This window comes from Zalophus californianus, chromosome 4 (genome assembly GCF_009762305.2).
Source record: "Zalophus californianus isolate mZalCal1 chromosome 4, mZalCal1.pri.v2, whole genome shotgun sequence".
In the NCBI taxonomy this organism is placed as follows: domain Eukaryota; kingdom Metazoa; phylum Chordata; class Mammalia; order Carnivora; family Otariidae; genus Zalophus; species Zalophus californianus.
In genome coordinates, this window is record NC_045598.1 from 79386422 (window position 1) to 79411462 (window position 25041).

General features: G+C 38.2%; 1 protein-coding gene across 2 annotated transcripts in view; it reads left to right on the forward strand.

Annotated features, from left to right (window-relative positions):
- ABCD3 (ATP binding cassette subfamily D member 3) overlaps positions 1-25041 on the forward strand; it is an 81356-nt gene that overhangs the window by 44159 nt on the left and 12156 nt on the right. For both annotated transcript variants that reach the window (XM_027622230.2, XM_027622236.2), the window contains exons 9-20: positions 1122-1264; positions 4407-4476; positions 7137-7206; positions 7295-7392; positions 7508-7599; positions 9101-9192; positions 9275-9350; positions 9476-9539; positions 21288-21365; positions 21472-21537; positions 23897-23986; positions 24467-24586. In XM_027622230.2, coding sequence (XP_027478031.1) covers positions 1122-1264; positions 4407-4476; positions 7137-7206; positions 7295-7392; positions 7508-7599; positions 9101-9192; positions 9275-9350; positions 9476-9539; positions 21288-21365; positions 21472-21537; positions 23897-23986; positions 24467-24586 — 1059 coding nt within the window. The remainder of the gene's footprint in view (positions 1-1121; positions 1265-4406; positions 4477-7136; positions 7207-7294; positions 7393-7507; positions 7600-9100; positions 9193-9274; positions 9351-9475; positions 9540-21287; positions 21366-21471; positions 21538-23896; positions 23987-24466; positions 24587-25041) is intronic.

The following is a 25041-nucleotide window of genomic DNA, read 5'->3' on the forward strand; positions in this document are numbered from 1 at the left end:
AATCTAGTGAAAGAATAGATATTCAGACAATTATAATGCAGAATAGTAAGTCCAGTAACAGAAGTTTGAATAAAATATTTAGTGTCCGGAAGAATTGGAGGTGTTATTTGAGTTGCTCTGAGGAGGATGAGTAGGTATCCGTTAGATATGTCAGGCTTGCCAGGCATAATACCAACTTCATTGAATGGCATGTTCAGGAAATAGTTTTTTCAGTATGGCAGGACATAGGATATAGATGGGAGTGAGGGAAGTGCCTGTGATGAGCTTGGAGAGGTCAACTTAAAGCTTCTCTCTTGGGTTGGTCAATGGGTGATGAGGTTACTCACCAAGTTAGAAGGTATGGCAGCTGCAAGCAAGATGTAGGAGAAGGGAAAGGCAGGTAGAGTTTGTTTGGGGGACTTTAGCTTGAAGCCCTACAGATTAGTGAGGTAAGGGTATATGGTACTTACTTGGAAACACTATCTTGGATTCTAAAGAGTGTTGGGGGTAGAGATAAAAATTGGGGAGGAAAGATCTAAGGAAGAAACCTCAGGGAATATTAACATTCCAAGAGAAGGCAAAAAAAGAAGTCTGAGAGTGTCTGTGGAATCTTAAGGGAATATCAGAAGAGTTTTAGATGCCATAGAAAGAGTGAGGACTGCAATTAGGAGTTTTTATTTTTATTTATTTAATTTTATTTTTAAAAAGATTTTATTTATTTGACAGAGTGAGAGAGAGGGAGCGAGCACAAGCAGGGGGAGCGGCAGGCAGAGGGAGAGGGAGAAGCAGGCTCCCAGCCAAGCAGGAAGCCTGACTCGGGGCTTGATCCCACGAACCTGGGGATCATGACCTGAGCTGAAGGCAGATCTCAACCAACTGGGCCACCCAGGTGCCCGCAATTAGGAGTTTTTAGGTCAGCAAATTCAGGAGAGCTGGGGATGAGATATAGTGTTGGAGGAGGAACAGAATAGATGAGTAGTTTAAAGTGTGAAGGCCCAGTGTGTATTTTCCCAAAAGAGAAATAATTAAGGGGAGAAAATTAGCCAAATCAGTGGAGTTATTTATAGAAATTATGCATGTTGCATCCAGGGAATTTATTATGATACCCTTGAACTTTGTATATTCTCTTCCAATAATAATAGGGGCCAACAAGTATGATGGCCTACTTGATTGTTTCTGGGCTACTCCTAACTCGACTTAGAAGACCCATTGGTAAAATGACAATAACTGAGCAAAAGTATGAGGGAGAGTACAGATTCGTTAATTCCCGGCTCATCACAAACAGGTAAGAAGAAATGTATTAAATTTGGCTCTACTAAAATTTTGTTTTTATGGATATTGATGTCATATAAGTTAACTCCAAAAAGTCTGGAAGGCACTGTTACCAGAATTGTGTGTGTGTGTGTGTGTGTGTGTGTGTGTGTGTGTGTGTGTGTGTATTTACCTCTTTTGAATAATACATTATGAAAAATACCAGTTTTATAAAGTAGTAATCTTCAACATTTCTCTTTTTCTTAACTGTGTAGTATCCCTGGTTCACCTCTTCATTTCTTTTATTGACTAATTTTCTGTTAATTTCACTTTAAACACACTCAAAATACAACTCAAATTTAAGTTTCCTTATAATACTTCTTCAGAAAAAATTCTGTCAGGGCACCTGTGTGGCTCAGTCATTGAGCGTCTGCCTTCGGCTCAGGTCATGATCTCAGGGTCCTGGGATCGAGCCCCGCATCGGGCTCCCTGCTCGGCGGGAAGCCTGCTTCTCCCTCTCCCACTCCCCCTGCTTGTGTTCCTTCTCTCACTGTCTCTCTGTCAGATAAAATTAAAAAAGAAAATTCTGTCTCAGTTTATCCACAAATACTTTTATTTTGAGACTGTGTATGCTCAGTAATTCAGTCACACTGCGTGTGTGTCTACCTATTTTCCAGATAGTTTCCAAAATAGGAAGAAAAAGTAGTAGGCTTTGGAGCCAGCCTGACTAGTTTCAAAATCTGCCTCCTCTACTTATCAATTACATATTATATGACTTCTGGCAAGTTATAGCTTTACTTTTCTTGTTTATAATAGAGAATATAGGACTATTGTGAGGATTAAATATGGAATATATACAAAGCTTCCAGCACAGGTTTTGATATGTAGTAGGTACTCAGTAGATTTTCTCATGTATTGATCTGTAAACTTTTAAGTCATTTTGAGGGTCTTAATCTTTATTTAGTACCCTAAAGCATTTACAAAATTACTTAGAAGATTACTCTTTTAACCGTTCCTTCTTCCTTTATTTTCTTATATTGCTAAAATGGTACCAGTTTTAAATAGGGTTTTGTGCTATAGGGAGGTGGAGGAGTAGACGGTTGGTTGAGTGGAGAGGTGAGTTGCCAAGTGAATGAAAGATGGTATCAGCTAGAATGCTTTCTTTTGCAAGAAACAGAAAACCCTGACTCAGGTAGCTTAACAATAAAGACATTTACTACTTGACATAAGAACTCTTAAGATAGCCCATTCCAGGCACAACATGATCAGGGCTCTGGCTCTTTGATGTTCTCTTGGCTCAACCTTCCCTTGTATGTTGCCCCTTTCCTCAGCCTAATTTTTCTTATGATCACAAGATGGCAAAAGCAGTTTCAGATCTCACTCGTCTTCCTCCCCTGTAAAAAGCCCAGAAATAAAAACAGGCCATCTCTTCAAGAGAGCAGGGCAACTTTCCCAGAAGCCCCACCCCTGACTTTGTTTCACCTCTCATTGGCCAGAATGATCACTTGCCCATGCCTTAAGCAATCAGAGGCAAGTGATTGGCTTAGACCAAATGGAACTCATTCCTTGTAGATGGGGTTGAGGCCATTCCTAAACCATTTGGGTGCATAGGAAGGGATAGATGGGTAACTAAGAAAATTGGAGTTCTCTCACATAGGAAGAAGGATGTGGAAGAGAATCAGTGATGGATAGGCAGCTAGAGTATTCTGAGTTGTTTTTGCCCTTTCAGGTTTTAGACTGGGACTAAAATGAGTCAGAAGTAGAATGCTCATCTCGTCTTCCTCCATAGGCTTAAACATTCAGAGGAGGTAGAATGAAGTGAGAAAAGTAATTATAGATATAGAATTGTTTCTTAAACTGGAATTGTGATGCTTTGGGGTTCTGTGTTGTTGTGTCAAGGAAATGGCGAAACACAGGTCAAACATGATTCATCTTTATACAAAGTTAATTTTGTTTGAAGGGGTTGAGGCAAGAGCTACCTTGTTTTTATAATGGAAAAAAATGCAGGTACATTTTGGAGTAGAATATAAAATTCACTTACATTTTTAAGGGTAAAAAAGAAGCTTTAAAGAAATACTGGGTGTTTATCGAAGGCTTTTTAACTGTACCATCTAGACTCCTATGTAAATCTTTACTTTTCTCTGCTGTTAGAGTTATTTTTCTGGGAATTTTACATCGTATTGAATAGTGAGTGGAAAGACTAGACTCTAGAGTCAGATGTGAGTTACAATCTCAGCTGCTTGACTAGCCAGCTATATGACTTTGACAGACTTGTCTTAACTACACTGAACCTTTCTTCATCTGTAAGAATGCCCCCTTTCTTCTAGTCAAGATTCTTGTGGCCCTTATGGACCCATTCAGGCCAGCTCAAGAAAAGGGGAGTTGTGAGGATATGGTGGAATTCCCAGCATAAGAACGACTGCAGCCAGGGCTCCTGGAAGCTGGCACTTGTGAACTCGTTCAGACTTGGTTTGCTTTTCAGTCTTTCAAAGGCTGTGTGGCATGGCATCACTCCGTAGCTTCTCTTAGCTACGTTGTGTTCTCCTCTCCCTCCTAGAGGGTCTGTACTCTATTTGTCATCTATAATGGCTGTCCCATCCCTGCCTTCCTAATGTCATAGCATCTTCCTTCTTATTTCTTATTAAAGAAATTCAATTAATTAAATTTCTGAGAACTAGCCCAGCACATCTTTTCCAACCAGGCTCTATATGTGGCATATGCAACATGTGGCTGCTGTGCAGTCTGTGATCCCATTAGGTGTGTATTTCTGTGCCCTCTGATGAGCTGAGCTAGGAGCAGGATCTCAAGTACAGGACTGGGGCCACACGCACCCATTAAGCTTATAGTCTTTGTTTTGTTTTTTTTTTTAAAGATTTTATCTATTCATTTGACAGAGACAGACACAATGAGAGCGGGAACACAAGCAGGGGGAGTGGGAGAGGGAGAAGCAGGCTTCCCGCCGAGCAGGGAGCCCGATGTGGGGCTTGATCCCAGGACCCTGGGATCATGACCCGAGCCGAAGGCAGACGCCCAACGACTGAGCCACCCAGGCGCCCCTAAGCTTATAGTCTTAAGTGTCCATTTAAATAAAATATTCAGTCATAATAACTGTATTTCAATTATTTTTCAGGCACCGATAATATTAAAATTACTTACTAAGTTATTTTCTTTAATAGTGAAGAAATTGCCTTTTACAATGGGAATAAGAGAGAAAAGCAGACAATCCACTCAGTCTTCCGAAAACTGGTAAGATAGCATGCTTGAGGCTCATGTATTTATGGAAGGATTTGATTTTTTGGCCTATGCTGATCTATATCCATATCTATCTATATAGGTATATATCTTTAATCTTTAAGATATTTATTTTTAAGTAACTATGAAGTATTTTTATACTGTATTTTCATAAAAAATAAAAGAATAAAAACTGTCCTATCAATATATTAAGCTTCCCAGTTACAAATATAGGTTGATTTATTAAAATAATTGTCTGTGTATTTTTAGAGATTGCTTAAATGTTGTATTTAGTGATAAATTCTTTTGTTTCTGTAGCATTCTTGAAGATACTATGATGGTTATTATTTAAAGTAGGGGTCAGCAAACTATTTCTATAAAAGACAAGATAGTACTTATGTAGTTCAGGCTTTTTCAGACCTTATGGTCTGTATTGACAAAAGTAGCCATGTACTCTATGTAAATAAGTGGGTGTAGCTATGTTCCAATAATACTTTTTTATAAAAATAAATGGCAGCCTGGGATTTGGACTGTGGGCCATAGTTTGTTGACCCTTGATTTAGAGTTAAAAACATTGTTTCTTGCCTGATGAATCACAGACCCGTACCCCCGAAACAAATAATACCTTATATGTTAATAAAAAAAATAAACAAAAATTGTTTCTTATAAAAACTATACATATATCAGTTTTTATTTTCTTGCCATTTGGAAAATTTGAATTCAAGTAATTTTATTACTCCCATTTGAAAGATATTGAGTGCCATCTAGGATGCCTGTACTTGTTCCAGGTGCTAGTAGTAATAGTGGTGGACATGGCGTACAAAATCCTACCTCTAAGGAGCTTACATTTTAGTGGAAGCTTGTGAAATTAAATTTAAAATTAAATCCTGCCTCTAAGGAGCTTACATTTTAGTGGAAGCTTGTGAAATTAAATTTAAAATTAAATATATATTGAGGTGATTTAAAAAGCTTAAAGAAATAGTCATTTTAAATGATGTCAGGGGTGCCTGGGTGGCTCAGTTGAGTGTCTAACTCTTGGTTTTGACTCAGGTCATGATCTCATGGGTTGTGGGATTGAGCAGCACATCTGGGCTCCATGTTCAAGAGGGACTTGCTTGAAGATTCTCTCCCTCTGCCCCTCCCCCCACTCACATATGCTCATGTTCTCTCTGTCTCTCCCTCTTCCTCCCTAAAATAAATAAGTAAATCTTAAAAAAAAAATAATTTTAGAAATTGGATTTTTGTCTTATTTAGATTTAACATGACTGAACTTTGATAGTGCTCCCTGATAAAATGGAGGGAACTGCTGTTCATCAAGCTTGCTGATGAACATGGCTTGCTTATTCTTATCCGTTAGACTTTAGCTCCAAAGTTAACAACTTACTGTGGCCTTGCTTTCTCTGGTTAGTCTATCTGAAATGGCCTCCACCAGTTACTTCCCAATTTAATGATCTGTTTCCTTAAAAGATGTATTGCAATTTATATTTATCTTACTTGTTTCCTAGTTTGTCTCTTTCATTAAAATGTAAACTTCATGAGCTCAGGGACCTTGTCTGTTTTATTCATTGTTGTGTCTCCAGCATTGAGCACAGCATGTAACACATGGCACTCATTGAATAAATGTTGCAGTCATTGTGCAAAAGATAGTAAGAGGAAGCCACCCTGTACTCAGGAAACTCACATTTTAGTGGAGGAGACAAAAAAACAAAACTGAATATTTTATATGATTCTGGGTAGTAATGAATTCTGTGACCAAAAATAAAATGGGTTGAAATGGTACAGTGTGATGGGGAGGTTGCATAGCTATTTTAGGTAGGATGGCAAGAAGGTCTTTCTTGAGGTGACATTTTATCGGAAACCCACATGGAGTGAGGGAGTTAGTCACAAAATAGAACTGTCTAGGACAACAGCAGTATTCCTGGCAGAGGGAACAACAAGAGGAAAGCCTTAAGGCAGTTTGAGAAACCAATATTTCTGGAGCTCAGTAAGAAGGAATAACATAGAAGCAGATGAAGTTTAGGATAGAGCCCAGTGCCAGATCATGCAGGGCCTTGAATAATCTGATAGATGGAAAAGTTGAGAACATTGAAAGGGCAGAATATAAAACATTTTTAGACTTGTAATTTTGAGGTAGTGCATGCTTGATTCAAGCTGCAAACTAGGGGCTATACAGCATTGATGACGTTAGCACTTGGTTCAGATCGAGTGTAGTCAGATTCTTGGGGACAGCAGAGACCAGATGTCTCCAACTAAAGCAAAGCACTGAGTGCCAATCTAGACAGGTAGTGTTTTACCTAAATTAGCTCATTCTTCTGTTTTATTGTTGTTTTGATTATTGATCAGTTTTAGTATTTATGTATTTGATAGTATTGTGAATGCAGTATTATATACAAATGATACCACATTAACATTTATATGTAATTTCCATTCTGTTTGCATAAAAATGGTTTCACAAAGTATTTGGCGTCTGCTCTGTGATAAGTATTGTGCATGATATGTGATGTACAGTATAATCAGAAACCATAGGCAATATTTGTGGAATCAATAAATTATATAATTTTTTAATTTTCAGTAAATATTTGTGGAATAAATCATGCAGTTTTTTATTTTCAGGGTAGATTCATATTTTTACATACACATAAAATAGAGATTTCTTTGTTTTTGCTTTCTGCCAGGTGGAGCATCTCCATAATTTCATTTTGTTTCGGTTTTCCATGGGCTTCATTGATAGCATAGTTGCCAAATGTAAGTATGCTTTAAAAGAGATAGTGGAATGAAATTTGTGGAGAAAGCAAAGTATTGTTAATGTTTAAATCTTAACGTTTTGTTTCAGATCTTGCCACTGTTGTTGGTTACCTAGTTGTAAGTCGTCCTTTCCTAGATTTGTCTCATCCTCGACATCTCAAGAGTACGCATTCAGAACTTCTGGAGGTAAAGTATTAGTAATCAGTGTCATAATAAATTGAAATTTAAATATAAAAACAAATAAAAGCTAGTTTTTAGTCTTAGAAATGTAAGTGAAAACTAGTATTTATTTCTATTTAAGGATTACTACCAAAGTGGAAGAATGCTTTTGCGAATGTCTCAAGCTCTGGGTCGGATAGTTTTGGCTGGCCGTGAAATGACTAGATTGGCTGGGTAAGTAAGATTAGTAATACTGAGCAATTGCAGAAAATAACTTTTAAAAATATGTTATACTTAATGATTGTGCCCAGTTGAGGTTAAGGTAAGGGGCAACTGAAGCCCCATTTCCTGTTCCTGCAAGCTGATTTTGATAGGAAAATTAAGGAAGGTTTTTCTCTGAGAGGGAGCTTTTCATGTTTCCTTAAGAGAGCTGTTTGAGTCTTCAGCCAGGTTAGTGGTTCTCAAGCTGTCTGCTCCATGGACACTAGTATTCGATAAGTTAGAAAATGTTAAGTCAGGGCAGTCTTTTCTTAATTCATGGAAAATTAGGTTAATGAATAGAATTTTTGTATTTGAGCTTTTTTGTCCTCCACTGTAAGATAAAGATGAAGTTGATTTTAATGGGGAAAGAAGTGAAAAGTCACCTTGTGGTATCTGTAGATGCAATTGCAAATATGGTCATTCTGTGTAGTAAAATTGTTCTTAGACTGTAATGTGGAATTATTTCAGTATTTTGACCTCCAGTATAAAGGGCTTGATATGGCATAAAAAAACACCATAATGTAAAAAGTACATCTGAAGGAATTGGATCACTTCTGATCCTTCCCAGACCTGTGACTCATCCGCATATTTCTTCTTTATTCCTCCTCTTCTATGACAGTTTAGGTCTTCATGGCAAGATGGAGGAGATTGTCAACTACTATGAGGAGTCTGTTTCTCTTGAGAATGCGAACATTTTTCCTACTTGTCAATAACTTTTCTTATGCCTTTACGGTTCGTGGTAGATGGGCTGCTTCTGTTCCTTCAGGAGGTTTCTGCTTGATTTTCACAGAAAAGTTCTCTTTTGTTTCTTCAATGTAGATTGCTTTCTCTTTGACCATCATGTTATTTTTATTTCCTCGATGTCTTGGCATTAGTTTTGATTTCTATTGCCACAGTGATTTCTTTCTAATATTAAGAACACGTCATCTTTTCTCCCATTTCGGAGTAGGAAAGAGAAGAATCCTCCATGTTTGCAGGGAAGTAGCAGACATTTGGCATGTATGTAATAAATGCCTTCCTCACACAGGAAGGCTGACTTTGTACTTGGCTGTCTCTCACTCCAGGAGGAACTCGGTCCATACTTCCTATGTCTGAGGAACGTACTAGTACTAGTCCTTGTGTAGTCTCTGCTAAAAACCTTAAAATTCTAGTGGCAAACAACCTTCTTGACTCCCCTGTTAATGAAGTAATTATCGGTTGAGGTGGAGATCCTATGAAGCCTCTTCCTTTATTCTCATGTTCCTGCTCTCCTACGGAAACATAATAAAGCATTCATACACTATCACTCACACTTTCTGATGATGAGACTTCTCTAGGTTATTTCATTTAAACTAAATTGTAATTTTAGAAATTTCAGTTAAAGTTTTAAACTTACACAGTGTGCTATATGTCAGTTACATCTCAAATAACAAAAATAATAGTAAAAGGTATGGCCTTTGGAGTTTTCATTATGACTTTTTTTTTTTAATTTCAGTTTTACTGCTCGGATTACAGAATTAATGCAAGTACTAAAGGATTTAAATCAAGGCAAATATGAGCGCACAATGGTCTCACAACAGGAAAGGGGTAAATATGAATGCACTAGGTCACCTAGTTTAAGTTTTGGCTGATGTAATGTGATGCTCTGATACTTATTTTTCCACTTAAGGTATTGAAGAAGGAGCACAAGTTATTCCCTTGATACCTGGTGCTGGAGAAATCATCAATGCTGATAACATTATAAAGTATGTATAGGAAAAGTTCTTTAGCACCATAAACATTTGTTAAACTGTATAGTAGCATTCTCTTTCAGCTGTGTTTGCTTAGTGTTTAATATAAAATTGTAATTTTTTATCAATTTCCTCCGTAGATTTGATCATGTTCCTTTAGCAACGCCAAATGGAGATATCTTGATCCGAGACCTTAATTTCGAAGTAAGTTATTAAATGATTATATATAAGCTTAGATCAGATTTAAAATGTGAAATGAAAAACTTGTCTGAATATGTAAAATAACTGTAAGGCTTGACTTAGTCTCTGAATCAACAAAATTCTTTTAAAAAATAAGTCTTTGAAACACTTAGAAATCTATCTATCTTAATTGTTAGGACTTTCAGGTTTCACATATTACTATCAAAAAATCTTTTGCAAATAAAGGCTGTCACAAAAAAGCCATAGAAGATATAGTTGATTGTAGTCTCTGGTGGGAAATGAAAATTTAAACATGCAATGTAGTTTTAGTCTACGTTGAAAAAGATTAGGGTTAGGTGTTGTTTTGACTGTGCAGGAGGATCTGTCCCTATACAAACCAGATATAGACTCTGTTCTCACTGAAAACTGTAGGAGAGCAGCACAGTAGCACTGCAGTAACATCTCATGCCAAGTGAGGAGTGATGCTGATTCAGTATAGTCTCGTAATCAGATGGGAATATGGCAGACCCAATTAAAAAGAAAAAAGAGGAGTATTTCTGTATGATTTGTAAGACACTCCCAGGCCTAAGGGTTACTGTTAGGATATATGTCTATTATGACCTTATAAATAGTTCGGATCAGAAAATCTTGATGATTGGTAACAGATTCCTACCATGTAGGTTGTCTCCCCAAGTCTAGATACCACTTCTTTAGAACAACACTGTCCAGAACTGTTTGCAGTGATGGAAATGTTCTCTGTTTGCTTTGTCCAATATAGTAGCCACACTTGAAATTTAATTTTAATTAGATCTTAAATAGCTACACATGACTGACTAGTGGCTACTATATGGGATGGCACAGCTCTAGAATTCCTTCCCTCTCCATGCCTACACTATGTATGTGACCTTCTATAATTTGTGTTGTATGCAAAGATTCTTTTCAATTGCTTTCACTTTAAGAATGTTGTCTTATAATTTATAAAATAAGTATAATTATTGGATTTGTTTTTAAATTTTTATAATCTTAGGCAAATCTTCAATTTCGTTATTCTTAATAATGTATATTTTTTAAGTATATGTCCACTTTCTTTTTAAGGAACTATAAAAATAAAAAATGCTAGTTAAGCAAAGTACTTTGAACTTATTTGACAATGAGTATTATATATTGCCATATTTATCTTCAAGCCAGAAAATACAAGAATATGTAGAGAAAATATAAATATAGTTGGTAAATATTGAATGACTCCAAGTATTCCAGAAGTGTTGTCTCATTTAACTCTAGGTGCTCTAGTCAGTTTGGTGTGCAACCTTGGCACAGTAGGTAGCCACCCCACCAGACGATTTCAAGATAAAGCAGAGCTCAGAACCCCATCTGTGTTAGATTTTCAGTAGCTCCCTTATTGCCATTACCCCAGGGGAAAAGGGGCCTGGTATTTCTCCAGTGAACAGTCTTCTTGGCCCTTTCTCCCACTTTCCCTCGCTCTGTCTTTATGCAGAAGTAGGTTCCACTAGCAATACAGATGTATACATAGATTAAGCATAGTGAGAAGGGGTTCTTCGGGATCCGTATGTACACATACATGGAAGAGGTATGGCGGAGGAGTAGGGGCCCCTATTTCAACCGGTCCCCTGAATTGAGCTGGATATCTACCAGACCATTCTGAACACCCATGAAATCAGCATGAGATGTAAGAAGATAGATCTGGATCTCTACAAACAGAATACCTCTGGCGGTTGGTCTCGAGGTATGAAGCAGGGAGCATGATTCTGTGGGCAGATATCAGAAGATAAACAGAAGGGCAGGGAGCCCCCGTGAAATTACGCCAGGAAGGCAAAAGTCTCCTGCTCTGGAGACCGGGCACAGACTCACAGATGGACCGGTAGCGGCGGGGAAAGGACTTTAGGGCAGCCTCCCAGACTGAAACCTGGAGCTATGGGTTCGTGCGTATAAACCAGGGCTGGCTGGCGGTTTTAGAAGCAGAGACGTGCCCGGCCCTGGGAGCGGCAGCTGGGAGTGCTGCTGAGGGGCGCACAACCCAGGAGGCTGCAGTTTATAGCAGCACAGACAGAAATGGTGCTGGCCTGGAGAGCTCACTGAAGAACAGTCTGCAATCTCTGTGTTCTGACACAGAGGTTTGGATGCAGTCACTTCTGCTTTGACTCTTGGAAGAAACTCAGAAAGCCGCCAGAGAACAGAAGCCCCCCAGAACAGTTTTCACTGAGCCCGCCCCCCCCCCCAGGGGGCAACCTCTGCCCAAACAGGGTTGCCTGAGTAACAGCATGGCAGGCCCCTCCCCCAGAAGACAGGCTAGAAGAACAAGAGGCTGACAACCCTAAGGTCCCTATAAAACAGGTGCATCTTGCTTGGGTTGTGGTCAATACTTTGGACTCTGCATTCCCTCAACAGAATGACTAAGAGGAGGAACCCCCCACAAAGGAAAGACTCAAGAGACTGTGGCTCCTGCCACAGAACTAATGGATATGGATATAACCAAGCTGTTAGAAATAAACTTCAAAGTAACAATTTTGAAGGTGATATCTAGGCTTGAGAAAAATACTAACAACAATATAGAACATCTAAGGGCAGAAATGAGCTCTAATCAGGCCAAACATAAAAATGCTATGAATGAAATGCAGTCTAAACTGGATACTTTGACTGCCAGGGTAAATGAGGCAGAAGAACGAATTAGTGAGCTAGAGGAAAAGATGATAGAAAAGGAAACCGAGGCGGCATGGGAGGAACAAAGGGATCAAACTGAGAGAGATTAGTGACTCAATGAAACATTCCAATATCAGAATTATTGGGATTCCTGAGGGGGTGGAGGGAGAGAGAGGTCTAGAAGTTATATTTGAGCAGATTGTAGCTGAGAACTTCCCTAATCTGGGGAAGGAAACAAGCTTTCGTGTCCAAGAGGCAGAGAGGACCCCTCCCAAGATCAATGAGAACAGACCGACACCATGACATATAATAGTACAATTCGCAAATCTTAGATCCAAGGAAACAATCTTGAAAGCAGTGAGGGGGAAGAGATTTCTTACGTATGGAGGGAGGAACATCAGAATAACGTCAGACCTGTCCACAGAGACCTGGCAAGCCAGAAAGGGATGGCAAGACATATTTTGGGTACTAAGTGAGAAGAACATGCAGCCAAGGATCCTTTATCCAGCAAGGCTGTCATTCAGAATGGATAGAGAGACAAGGAATTTCCAAGACTAGCAGAAACTGAAAGAATATGTGACCACCAAGCCAGCCCTGCAGGAAATATTGAGGGGGGTTCTATAAAAGGAGAAAGACCCCAAGAGTGATATAGAACAGAAATTTACAGGGACAGTCTATAAAAACACGGTCTTCACAGGCAACATGATGACAATAAATTCATATCTTTCCATAATCATTCTCAACGTGAATGGCCTAAATGCTCCCATGAAACGGCACAGGGTACAGATTGGATAAAAAGACATGACCCATCCCTATGTTGTCTACAAGAGACTCATTTTGAACCTAAAGATACATCCAGACTGAAAGTGAAGGGATGGAGAACGATTTTTCATGCCAACGGACCTCAAAAGAAAGGGGGGTAGCAATTCTCATATCAGACAAATTAGATTTTAAGCTAAAGACTATAGTTAGAGATACAGAAGGACACTATATTATCCTTAAAGGGTCTATCCAATAAGAGGATCTAATAATTGTAAATATCTATGCCCCCAACATGGGAGCAGCCAACTACATAAGCCAACTGTTAACCAAAATAAAGAGACATATTGATAATAATACGTTAGTAGTAGGAGACCTCAACACTCCACTCTCAGCAATAGACAGATCATCTAAGCAGAAAAATAAACAAAGAAACAAGAGCTTTGAATGACACACTGGACCAGATGGACCTCTACACCCTAAAACAACAGAATACTCATTCTTCTCGAACGCACATGGAACTTTTTCCAGAATAGAACACATACTGGGTCACAAATCAGGTCTCAACCGATACAGAAAGATTGAGATTATTCCCTATATATTCTCAGACCACAATGCTTTGAAACTGGTTCCCTGTATATTCTCAGACCACGATGCTTTGAAAGAAAAAATTTGGAAGAAATTCAGACACTTGGAAGCTAAAGACCATCCTGCTTAAGAAAGTTTGGGTCAACCAGGAAATCAAAGAAGAACTTAAACAATTCATGGAAACCAATGAGAACAAAAACACATTGGTCCAAAACCTATGGGATACTGCAAAGGTGGTCCTAAGGGGGAAATACATAGCCATCCAAGCCTCATTCAAAAAAATAGAAAAATCACGAATACACAAACTAACTTTACACCTTAAAGAACTGGAGAAAGAACAATAAGTAAAGCCTGAGCCACACATTAGAAGAGAAATAATTACGATTAGAGCAGATTTCAATGAATTAGAAACCAGAAATACAATAGAGCAGGTCAATGAAACTAGAAGCTGGTTCTTTGAAAGAATTAAGATCAATAAACCACTGGCCAGACTTACCCAAAAGAAGAGAAAGGACCCAAATTAATAAAATTATGAATGAAAGGGGAGAGATCACGACTACCACCAAGGAAATAAAACAATTATTAGAAATTATTATCAACAACTATATGCCAATAAATTAAGCAACCTGGAAGAAATGGAAGCCTTCCTGGAAACCTATAAACTCCCAAGACTGAAACAGGAAGAAATAGCCTGAATAGACCAATAACCAGTAATGGGATTGAAACAGTGATCAAAAACCTCCCCAAAAACAAGAGTCCAGGGCCTGATGGATTCTCTGGGGAATTCTACCAAACATTCAAAGAAGAAATAACACCTATTCTCCTGAAGCTGTTTCAGAAAAATAGAAGGAAAACTTCCAAACTCATTCTATGAGGCCAGCATTATCTTGATCCCAAAACCAGGCAAAGACCCCATCAAAAAGAATTATAGACCAGTATTCCTGATGAATATGGATGCCAAAATTCTCAACAAGATCCTAGCAAATAGGATCACCAACAGTACATTAAAAGGATTATCCATCACGACTAGGTGGGATTTATCCCTGGGATGCAAGGGTGGTTCAGCATTCACAAATCAATCAGTGTGATAGAACACATTAATAAGAGAAGAGACAAGAACCATATGGCTCTCTCAATTGATGCAAAAAAAGTATTTGACAAAATACAGCATCCTTTCCTGATTAAAACTCTTCAGAGTGTAGGGATAGAGGGAACATTCCTTAATTTCATAAAAACCATCTATGAAAAGCCCACAGCAAATATCATTCTCAATGGGGAAAAGCTGAGAGCCTTTCCCTTAAGATCGGGAACACAACAAGGATGCCCACTCTTCGCTGCTACTGTTCAACATAGTACTAGAAGTCCTAGCAACAGCAGACAACAAAAAGAAATAAAAGATATTCAAATTGGCAAGAAGAAGTCAAACTCTCTCTCTCTTTCGCAGGTGACATGGTACTTTATTTGGAAAACCCAAAAGACTCCACCCCCAAATTACTAGAACTCATACAGGAATTCAGTAATGTGGCAGGATACAAAATCAATGCACAGAAATCAGTTGCTTTCCTATATGCCAACAATGTAACTGTAGAAAGAGCAATTAGGGAATCAGTTCCATTTACAACAGCATCGAAAACCATAAGATACCTTGGAATAAACCTAACCAAAGAAGTAAAAGATCTGTACTCTAGAAATTACAGAACACTTATGAAAGAAATTGAAGAAGACATAAGATGGAAAAACATTCCAGGCTCATGGATTGGAAGAATAAACATTGTTAAAATGTCTATGCTGCCCAGAGCAATCTATACTTTAAACACCAGCCCCATCAAAATACCAATGACATTTTTCAAAGTGCTGGAACAAACAATCCTAAAATTTGTATGGAACCAGAAAAGACCCTGAATTGCCAAGGAAATGTTGAAAAAGAAAAACAAAGCTGGGGGCATCACATTGCCAGATTTCAAGCTATATTGCAAAGCCGTACTAAGACAGCATGGTATTGGCACAAAAACAGACACACAGATCAGTGGAACAGAATAGAGAGCCCAAATATGGACCCTCAACTCTGGTCAACTAATCTTCGACAAAGCAGGGAAAAATATGCAATGGAAAAAAGACAGTCTCTTTAATAAATAGTGCTGGAAAAATTAGCTATATACAGAAGAATGTAACGTGACCATTTTCTTACACCATACACAAAGATAAACTCAAAATGGATGAAAGACCTCAGTGTGAGACAGGAATCCATCAAAATCCTAAGGGAGAGCATAGGCAGTAACCCTTCAACATCAGCCACAGCAACTTCTTTCAAGACACGTCTCCAAAGGCAAGGGAAACAAAAAAAGGGAAAATGAACTTTTGGGACCTCCTCAAGATCAAAAGCTTCTGCACAGCAAAGGAAACAGTCAACAAAACAAAGAGGCAACCTGTGGAATGGGAGAAGATATTTGCAAATGACACTACAGACAAAGGGCTGGTATCCAAGATCTATACAGAACTTCTCAAACTCAACACCCAAAAAACAAATGATTAAGTCAAAAAATGGGCAGAAGACATGAACAGACACTTCTCTAAAGAAGACATACGAGTGGGTAACAGACACATGAAAAAATGTTCATCGTCATTAGCCATCAGGGAAATTCAAATAAAAACCACATTGAGATACCACCTTACACCAGTTAGAATGGCAAAAATTAACAAGGCAAGAAACAACAGATGTTGGAGAGGTGGAGAAAGGAGAACCCTCTTACACTGTTGGGAATGCAAGTTGGTACAGCCACTTTGGAAAAGTCTGGAGGTTCCTCAAAAAGTTAAAAATAGAGCTACCCTAACCCAGCAATTGCCCTCCTGGGTATTTACCCCAAAGACACAGATGTAGTGAAAAGAAGGGCCGTATGCACCCCAATGTTCATAGCAGCAATGTCCGCAATAGCCAAACTGTGGAAAGAGCCGAGATGCCCTTCAACAGATGAATGGATAAAGAAGATGTGGTCCATATATACAATGGAATATTACTCAGCCATCAGAAAGGATGAATACCCGCCATTTGCATCAACGTGGATGGAACTGGAGGAGATTATGCTCAGTGAAATAAGTCAAGCAGAGAAAGACAATTATCATATGGTTTCACTTATTTGTGGAACATACGGAATAGCATGGAGGACATTGGGAGAAGGAAGGGAAAAATGAAGGGGGGGGAATCGGAGGGAGAGACGAACCATGAGAGACGATGGACTCTGAGAGGCAAACGGGGTTTTAGAGGGGAGGGGGGTGGGGGGATGGGTTAGCCCGGTGATGGGTATTAAGGAGGGCACATACTGCATGGAGCACTGGGTGTTATACGGAAACAGTGGATCGTGGATCACCACATCAAAAACTAATGATGTAATGTATGGTGACTAACATTACATAATAATTAAAGAAACATAGAAGAGGTAAGATGATTATCTGTGATATTACTCACTTTGTCACCTGGTTACCACACTGAAGTATCCAGAAGCTCTTCCTTTTAAAGCCCTTATGTTTGGATTTAATATACTTCTAGCCTTCAGTCCCTATAACTTTACTTTTGTAGTCTCAAACCCTTCACTTTCTTGCTCTTAGTTTGGTTTCTATAGAAAAGTCCTATTTGAGTCCCTAGTTTTGCCCCTACTTGCTCAAGTTTTTTTACTTTGTGACCATGTTCTGTACCACCTGTTGCTATCCTGTTGATTCTTATTTTGTCTTCTCTTCCAATGGAAGCTGTTTCTTTGGGTCTTCTATAAAGAATTCCTCTTCTCTCTCGCTCTGACTTAAGGTATTTTAAGTTATACTTGGCCTTTTCCCATTTATTGTCTTTCCATCATTTTTCTTAGCATAGCCTTTATTTAACACACATCCTTCAGTTCTTTGTAACCTTCTACCCATTTAGCTTATTTGAAAATAAGGATTTCTTTCATCTAGACAGAGGCATAATAAAACAGACTTGGCCACCAAAAAAGAACTGTTTAATGCTTTATGATTTTTTTGTCTTTTGTTTTACATAATAACAAAATTATATAAGCTTCTTTGGAATAGGACATTTTATACCTCATTCCTTTATAAACTCCCCCAGAACAGATATTTATTTATCTAGATGTAGACTGAGGAGACCCTAAGAGATTAATGACTTGTAGGTTATAATGTCAGTGTTAAAATAGTACTTTGTAAGTTATTTAAAATTTTTACCTTTTTAGTAAGGCACGTTTCTAATATTTGAAGATGTCTATGAATCTTCATAAGCAGCATACTTTTGTATAATCTCTCTTTTACTTAAATCATATTTATGTGTAGAACTGTTTTTGATGACATTATTAAGGTAAATTCTAAAGTTGGATTTATCAGGAAGTCTTATATGGGGGGGCATATTTTAATTGGTAAAAATATAGTGGTACATCCTATGTGGAATTTAAGAAAACAGATGAGCATTAGGGGAAAGGGGAAAAAAAAGGGAAGCAAACCATAAAACAGACTCTTAACTATAGAGAACAAACTGAGGGTTGCTGGAGGGGAGGTGAGTTGGGGATGGGCTAAATGGGTGATGTGTGTTAAGGAGGGCACTTGTGATGAGCGCTGGGTGCCATATGTAAGTGATGATGGATTCTACTCCTGAAACTAATATTAGACTATATGTTAACTAAATTTTAAATAAAACTTGAAACATTAAAAGAAAAAACAGCCATATAAAGCAACTGTTGTCCCATTAAACCAGTACAGGAACCTCAGTAAGTTATTAAGAACTTAATTTGCAGCGAAAGTTACCCTTATCTTTTAGTCTTAATTTAACCTGGGGGGGAAATAAAAACATTTTGAAAAATCTTTACTATGGAAAACCTATTGCTGGCTTATTATGGCTAATGTCATATTGGAAGTTTGTCCAACATTGCCAAAAGCCATGGGGGTAAAGTTAATGCTGGATTTAAGACGTTTGAGCATAAAAGACAATGCCTTTAGATATCTCTTAAGTTAAGTTATTATGTTTACAGATCATTATATATTTGGTTTTGGGTTTCCTGGCACATTGCAACAAATAGTACAGAGAAATATTGGCTACCGATGAAAACCACAATGAACAGTTAGGAACAGAAGACAGTATATACGGCTGACATTCCTCAAAGCATAGTAGTAGAGGACTGTTTAATTAACAGCCCTGAACTTTAGGAGCTCCTAAGGATATCACTATTATAGTAAGGTAAAATTATTATATATAATCAGAAGTATTCACTATACTCCATTTCACAGGAAAAGATAGTAGGTAATTGCTTAGGAAGAAGTCTGTCAGGAATATTCACTATCTTCAATTTCACAGGAAATTGAATTATTAGGAATATTCACGATGTTCAATTTCATAGGAAAAGGTAATAGGTAATTGCTTAGGAAGTTCATCAAAAAGATTCTTTAAAATAATTTCTCAGAAAAAGGGACAGTTCCTTTTTCTGGAAAAATGATTCCATATAGTTTATTCTCTAACACTGAAATGCATACAATGTGGTATTTTATTACAGATCAGTTATGTGGTAGGCTAGTAATTCTCAACCTTTTTTAGAAGCCCATTCTTTTTTTAAAAAAAATAAGATTTATTTATTTGAGAACAAGAGAAACAGGGAGAGAGAGAGCGGGGTAGGGGCAGTGGGAGAGGGAGAAAAGAGAATCCTGAGGCGGATTCCCCAGTGAGTGTGAAGCCCAGCAGCGGGCTGGATGTCATGACCCTGAGATCATGACCTGAGCTGAAATAAGAGTCAGCCACCCAACTGACCTAGCCATCCAAGTGCCCAGAAACTCATTCTTTTTTTACTGTGGTAAAATATATATAAAATTTACCCCTTTCAACCATTAAAATTTTTTTTATTGACAAAATGTACATAACATAAAATGTACTCCTAACCATTCTTTTGTAAATAGTTCAGTGGCACTAAGTTCATTTACAGTGTTGTGCAGCCGTCACCACTAACCATCCCCAGGACTCTTTCATCATAACAGATAGAAACTCTGTACCCATTAAATAATAACTCCTCATTCCCCCTCCCCCCACCCCTCCTCCCAGCCCCTGGTAACTACTATTCTCCTTTATGGATATGACTGTTCTAAGAACTTCATAGAAGTGGAGTCCTACAAGAGTTATCCTTTTGTGTCTAGCTTATGTCCTTAGCTTGATGATGTCTTCAGGGTCCATCCGTGTTGTAGCAGGTGTCAGAATTTCATTCATTTTCAAGGCTGAATACTCTTCCATTGTATGGATAGACCACATTTTGTTCATCCATTCATCCTCTTCAGTTGCTTCCACCTTTGGCTATTGGGAATAATGCTGATGGCGGCTCTGTGTTTCATCAAAGTCAAAGGTAGTCCTTGCAGTAGCTCCCAGTGCCCTGTCGAATTTGCACTGCCCTCCCCCAGTCTCTTACCTCTCTGTGTTTTTTCCTACTACTCTTTCCTCCCTGTTTTTCTCAGCCTCTTTTCTGTATTTTTTTGACCAGGATAGGTACATTCCTGTCTCAGTGCCTTTGAACCATCTTTTTGTGGGTGGGGTTGGGCTGGAGCACTCTTCCTCCAGATAAACTCCTAATTCACTCCATTCAAAGTTGCCCAGTTACCATTTTCAGTGAGACCTGGCCTGACCACCTTAAAAATGTAACCTCCCCTACCCACTCCGAAATTTTCTTCCCTTGATAGATTTTTTTCTCCATAGCACTTATTTTCTCATATGCTATTTAATTTACTCATTTAATGTGTGTATTCTTTATGATATGTCTCTCCTACTAGAATGTAAAGTGGTAAGGGCAGGTTTTGTTTTGTTTTTTTTCTTTTGTTAGTGTAGCCCCATTACCTAGAGCAGAGCCTGACACTGAGCATTCAATAAATATTCACTGAATTAAATAATAGCAATGTAGGGCCTCAACAGTTGAAAAAATTTGTCAGAGGCAGGTTCCACACCCAGAGTAACTCACATCTCTGTTGTCTTCTTTCCTGCTGTGATACACTGCTGTGTGATGTTGTGAGCTGGAATTGTAACCCAGGTTTCTGATTCTTCACAGGGTTGATTAAATACTTACATGAGACTGTAAGCTCAGAACTTAACCACTCTCGATCACATTTTCTCATTTAACTTTACATCACTGCAGAGTGATTTGGTGGCACTTGTAAATATTTATAATATATGTATACTTCTAAGAACCTGATCATAGAAACATTTCTCACTAATACATAAATTTGCTCACTGGTTCTGGTTCATTGCAGTATTATCTAAAAGAGCAAAGTAAAATACAAATGATCTAAATATTTAACAAAAAGGAAGTTTTTAAATAAATTATGGTGTGTTCTTAGAATGGTATACACTGTAGGTATTAAAAAAATAGGATGGGAGGAATCTGAATATACTGACTTGGAATAATTTTTGTGATATATTGTTAAATAGTAACATGTAGAACATATATTGTATGATTCCATTTTTTTTTAAAAAAGACCATATACACACATACTTGTTTTCAAGAATCCTCAAAATTTGTAAGCTGTAGTTCTGTATTCTGATTAAGTTGATTTCACTCAGTGATTATTAAATGAAAAAAAAGTGTGTAAAATTTGAAAGTAAACAAAAGTGAAAGGTCTCTTCAACCATACCCTCCGCTTCTTCTACCTGTTACCACATTTATAGACAAAATAGAAAGCTTATCATTAGCAAAGAATGATTTGACTCTAAGGAAATGTTCACTGAGTATATATTCACTATTAATTCACAGACTGATTTTCTTTCAGGTTCGATCTGGGGCCAATGTTTTAATTTGTGGTCCAAATGGCTGTGGGAAGAGTTCACTTTTCCGTGTTCTTGGTGAAGTAAGTACAAGTTGGCCTCAAGATTTTGCAGTTTTGTTTTGCCATACAATCTACCACATTGTGATATTTACAACTGCTCCTCTCCCCACTCCTTTTCCTTTTACAGTTATGGCCTCTTTTTGGAGGACGTCTAACTAAACCTGAGAGAGGGAAGTTATTTTATGTTCCTCAGGTAAGACCTTGTTTGAGTTATTTTGTAATCTTTGATGTAAAGGTATTTTAATTAATTTTTTTTAAAAGTCACTTATAAAATCAGTGGCATTCCTGTACACTAACAACAAGACAGAAGAGAGAGAAATTAAGGAGTTGATCCCATTTACAATTGCACCCAAAACCATAAGATACCTAGGAATAAATCTAACCAAAGAGGCAAAGGATCTGTACTCAGAAAACTATAAAATACTCATGAAAGAAATTGAGGAAGACACAAAGAAATGGAAAAACGTTCCATGTTCATGGATTGGAAGAACAAATACTGTGAAGATGTCAATGCTGCCTAGAGCAATCTACACATTCAATACACTCCCCATCAAAATACCATCCACTTTTTTCAAAAAAATGGAACAAATAATCCTCAAATTTGTATGGAACCAGAAAAGACCCCGAATAGCCAGAGGAATGTTGAAAAAGAAAAGCAAAGCTGGCGGCATCACAATTCCGGACTTCCAGCTCTATTACAAAGCTGTCATCATCAAGACAGTATGGTACTGGCACAAAAACAGACACATAGGTCAGTGGAACAGAATCGAGAGCCCAGAAATGGACCCTCAGCTCTATGGTCAACTAATCTTTGACAAAGCAGGAAAGAATGTCCAATGGCAAAAAGACAGTCTCTTCAACAAATGGTGTTGGGAAAATTGGACAGCCACATGCAGAAGAATGAAACTGGACCATTTCCTTACACCACACACAAAAATAGACTCAAAATGGTTGAAAGACCTAAATGTGAGACAGGAGTCCATCAAAATCCTTTTTTTTTTAAAGATTTTATTTATTTATTCATGAGAGAGAGAGGCAGAGGGAGAAGCAGGCTCCCAAGGAGCAGGGAGCCTGATGCGGGACTCGATCCCAGGACCCAGGGATCATGACCTGAGCCGAAGGCAGACGCTTAACCATCTGAGCCACCCAGGCGCCCAGGAGTCTATCAAAATCCTAAAGGAGAACACAGGCAGCAACCTCTTTGACCTCAGCCGCAGCAACTTCTTCCTAGAAACATTGCCAAAGGCAAGGGAAGCAAGGGCAAAAATGAACTATTGGGATTTCATCAAGATAAAAAGCTTTTGCACAGCAAAAGAAACAGCCCACAAAACCAAAAGACAACCGACAGAATGGGAGAAGATATTTGCAAATGACAATGCAAATGACATTGGATAAAGGGCTAGTATCCAAAATCTATAAAGAACTTATCAAACTCAACACCTAAAGAACAAATAATCCAATCAAGAAATGGGCAGAAGACATGAACAGACATTTTTCCAAAGAAGACATCCAAATGGCCAACAGACACATGAAAAAGTGCTCAACATCATTCGGCATCAGGGAAATCCAAATCAAAACCTCAATGAGATGCCACCTCACACCAGTCAGAATGGCTAAAATTAACAAGTCAGGAAACGACATGTTGGTGGGGATGCGGAGAAAGGGGAACCCTTCTACACTGTTGGTGGGAATGCAAGCTGGTGCAGCCACTCTGGAAAACAGTATGGAGGTTCCTCAAAAAGTTGAAAATAGAGCTACCCTACGATCCAGCAATTGCACTACTGGGTATTTACCCCAAAGATACAAATGTAGAGATCTGAAGGGGTACGTGCACCCCATGTTTATAGCAGCAATGTCCACAATAGCCAAACTGTGGAAAGAGCCAAGATGTCCATCGACAGATGAATGGATAAAGAAAGATGTGGTCCATATATACAATGGAATATTATGCAGCCATCAAAAGGAATGAGATCTTGCCATTTGCAACAACATGGATGGAACTAGAGGGTGTTATGCTGAGTGAAATAAATCAATCAGAGAAAGACATGTATCATATGACCTCACTGATATGAGGAATTCTTAATCTCAGGAAACCAACTGAGGGTTGCTGGATTGGTGGGGGGTGGGGTGGGAGGGATGGGGTGGCTGGGTGATAGACATTGGGGAGGATATGTGCTATGGTGAGCGCTTGTATTGTGCAAGACTGTTGAATCACAGACCTGTACCTCTGAAACAAATAATACATTATATGTTAAAAAAAAAAGGTAACAGGAGGGAAAGAATGAAAGGGGGGGAAATCGGAGGGGGAGACGAACCATGAGAGACTATGGACTCTGAAAAACAAACAGGGTTCTAGAGGGGGAGGGGTCGGGATGGGTTAGCCTGGTGATGGGTATTAAAGAGGGCACGTTCTGTGTGGAGCACAGGTGTTATGCACAAACAGTGACTCATGGAACACTACATCAAAATCTGATGATGTAATGTATGGTGATTAACATGATAAATTTTTTTTAAAAAGTCACTTATAATGATTTTTGCTCTGTCACTATCAGAGACCTTATATGACTCTTGGAACACTTCGAGACCAAGTGATATATCCAGATGGAAGAGAAGATCAGAAAAGGAAGGGGATATCTGATCTAGTAAGGAAACGTTTATGTCCTAGACCTACCAGAAATACTCATTTCAGATTCTTTATCTTAATCAGATTAGTTAAGTATTTTGACTGCCAGGTAGTTTATCCTACCCTGTAAAACCTTCTAAAACCTTGTCATTAAATATAATTTTCCAAGTTGAGGTAAGATATTAACTACTCTGCTTAAATATGGCTTAGTGAGTATTTAACCTTGTCTCTTTACACTGTTGTTTTTTTTTTCCTCATTGCCCTCATCCTATAATTATGTACAGTAGCATTATTCCTCTTTAAGCTACTAAATATGTTTTGTCAGAGTTAGTATAAATAGGAAGTGAGGTTTCAGGGCTAGGGCTATCTTTGTGTCACACTCTTTTGTGAAGTGATATTGGCAATAGAATTACAGTGATTCTAGTTTAAAAAATAAAGCAAGATAGAGAATGTTGGCTTACGTTAAGTTTGATTTCATCTTTAATCATTGTGCTGAAAGGTACTAAAGGAATATTTAGATAATGTCCAGTTGGGTCATATCCTTGAACGTGAAGGAGGCTGGGACAGTGTTCAGGATTGGATGGATGTCCTCAGTGGTGGAGAGAAGCAAAGAATGGCGGTATGTATACTCTGAACACATTGCACGACAGCGTAACTGGTTGCATAAGGTCACTCTTAAGAGTCCAGTATTTTGATTAATCAAGGTACATAATTTTAGTCTTTTTTATTTAGCAGTTGTTACAGTACAGATAGTTTAAATGATAATAAAAGTGCTTCAAAATATATAACTTGCATGTGCATTTAGAATTCTGAAAAATTCCTAAGTTTTCCAGTTATGTACTACTAATCCATTGGGGATTAATTAAAGAAACTTTCTAGCATACTGATCCTGGGTTATATGGTAGTCCAAGATGTCTTAATATCTTTTCCCTACTGACCCCTCACTGAAGCTGTTCTCTCTGAAGTATCTGAAGGTGTTAGAGATGATTTACTCAGTTCCCACTTTTTTTTTCTGCTCCTGCCCTCCCCTCTGTCGTTACATCTATCCTGGTTTCAGGGCTCAGTATCTACTAC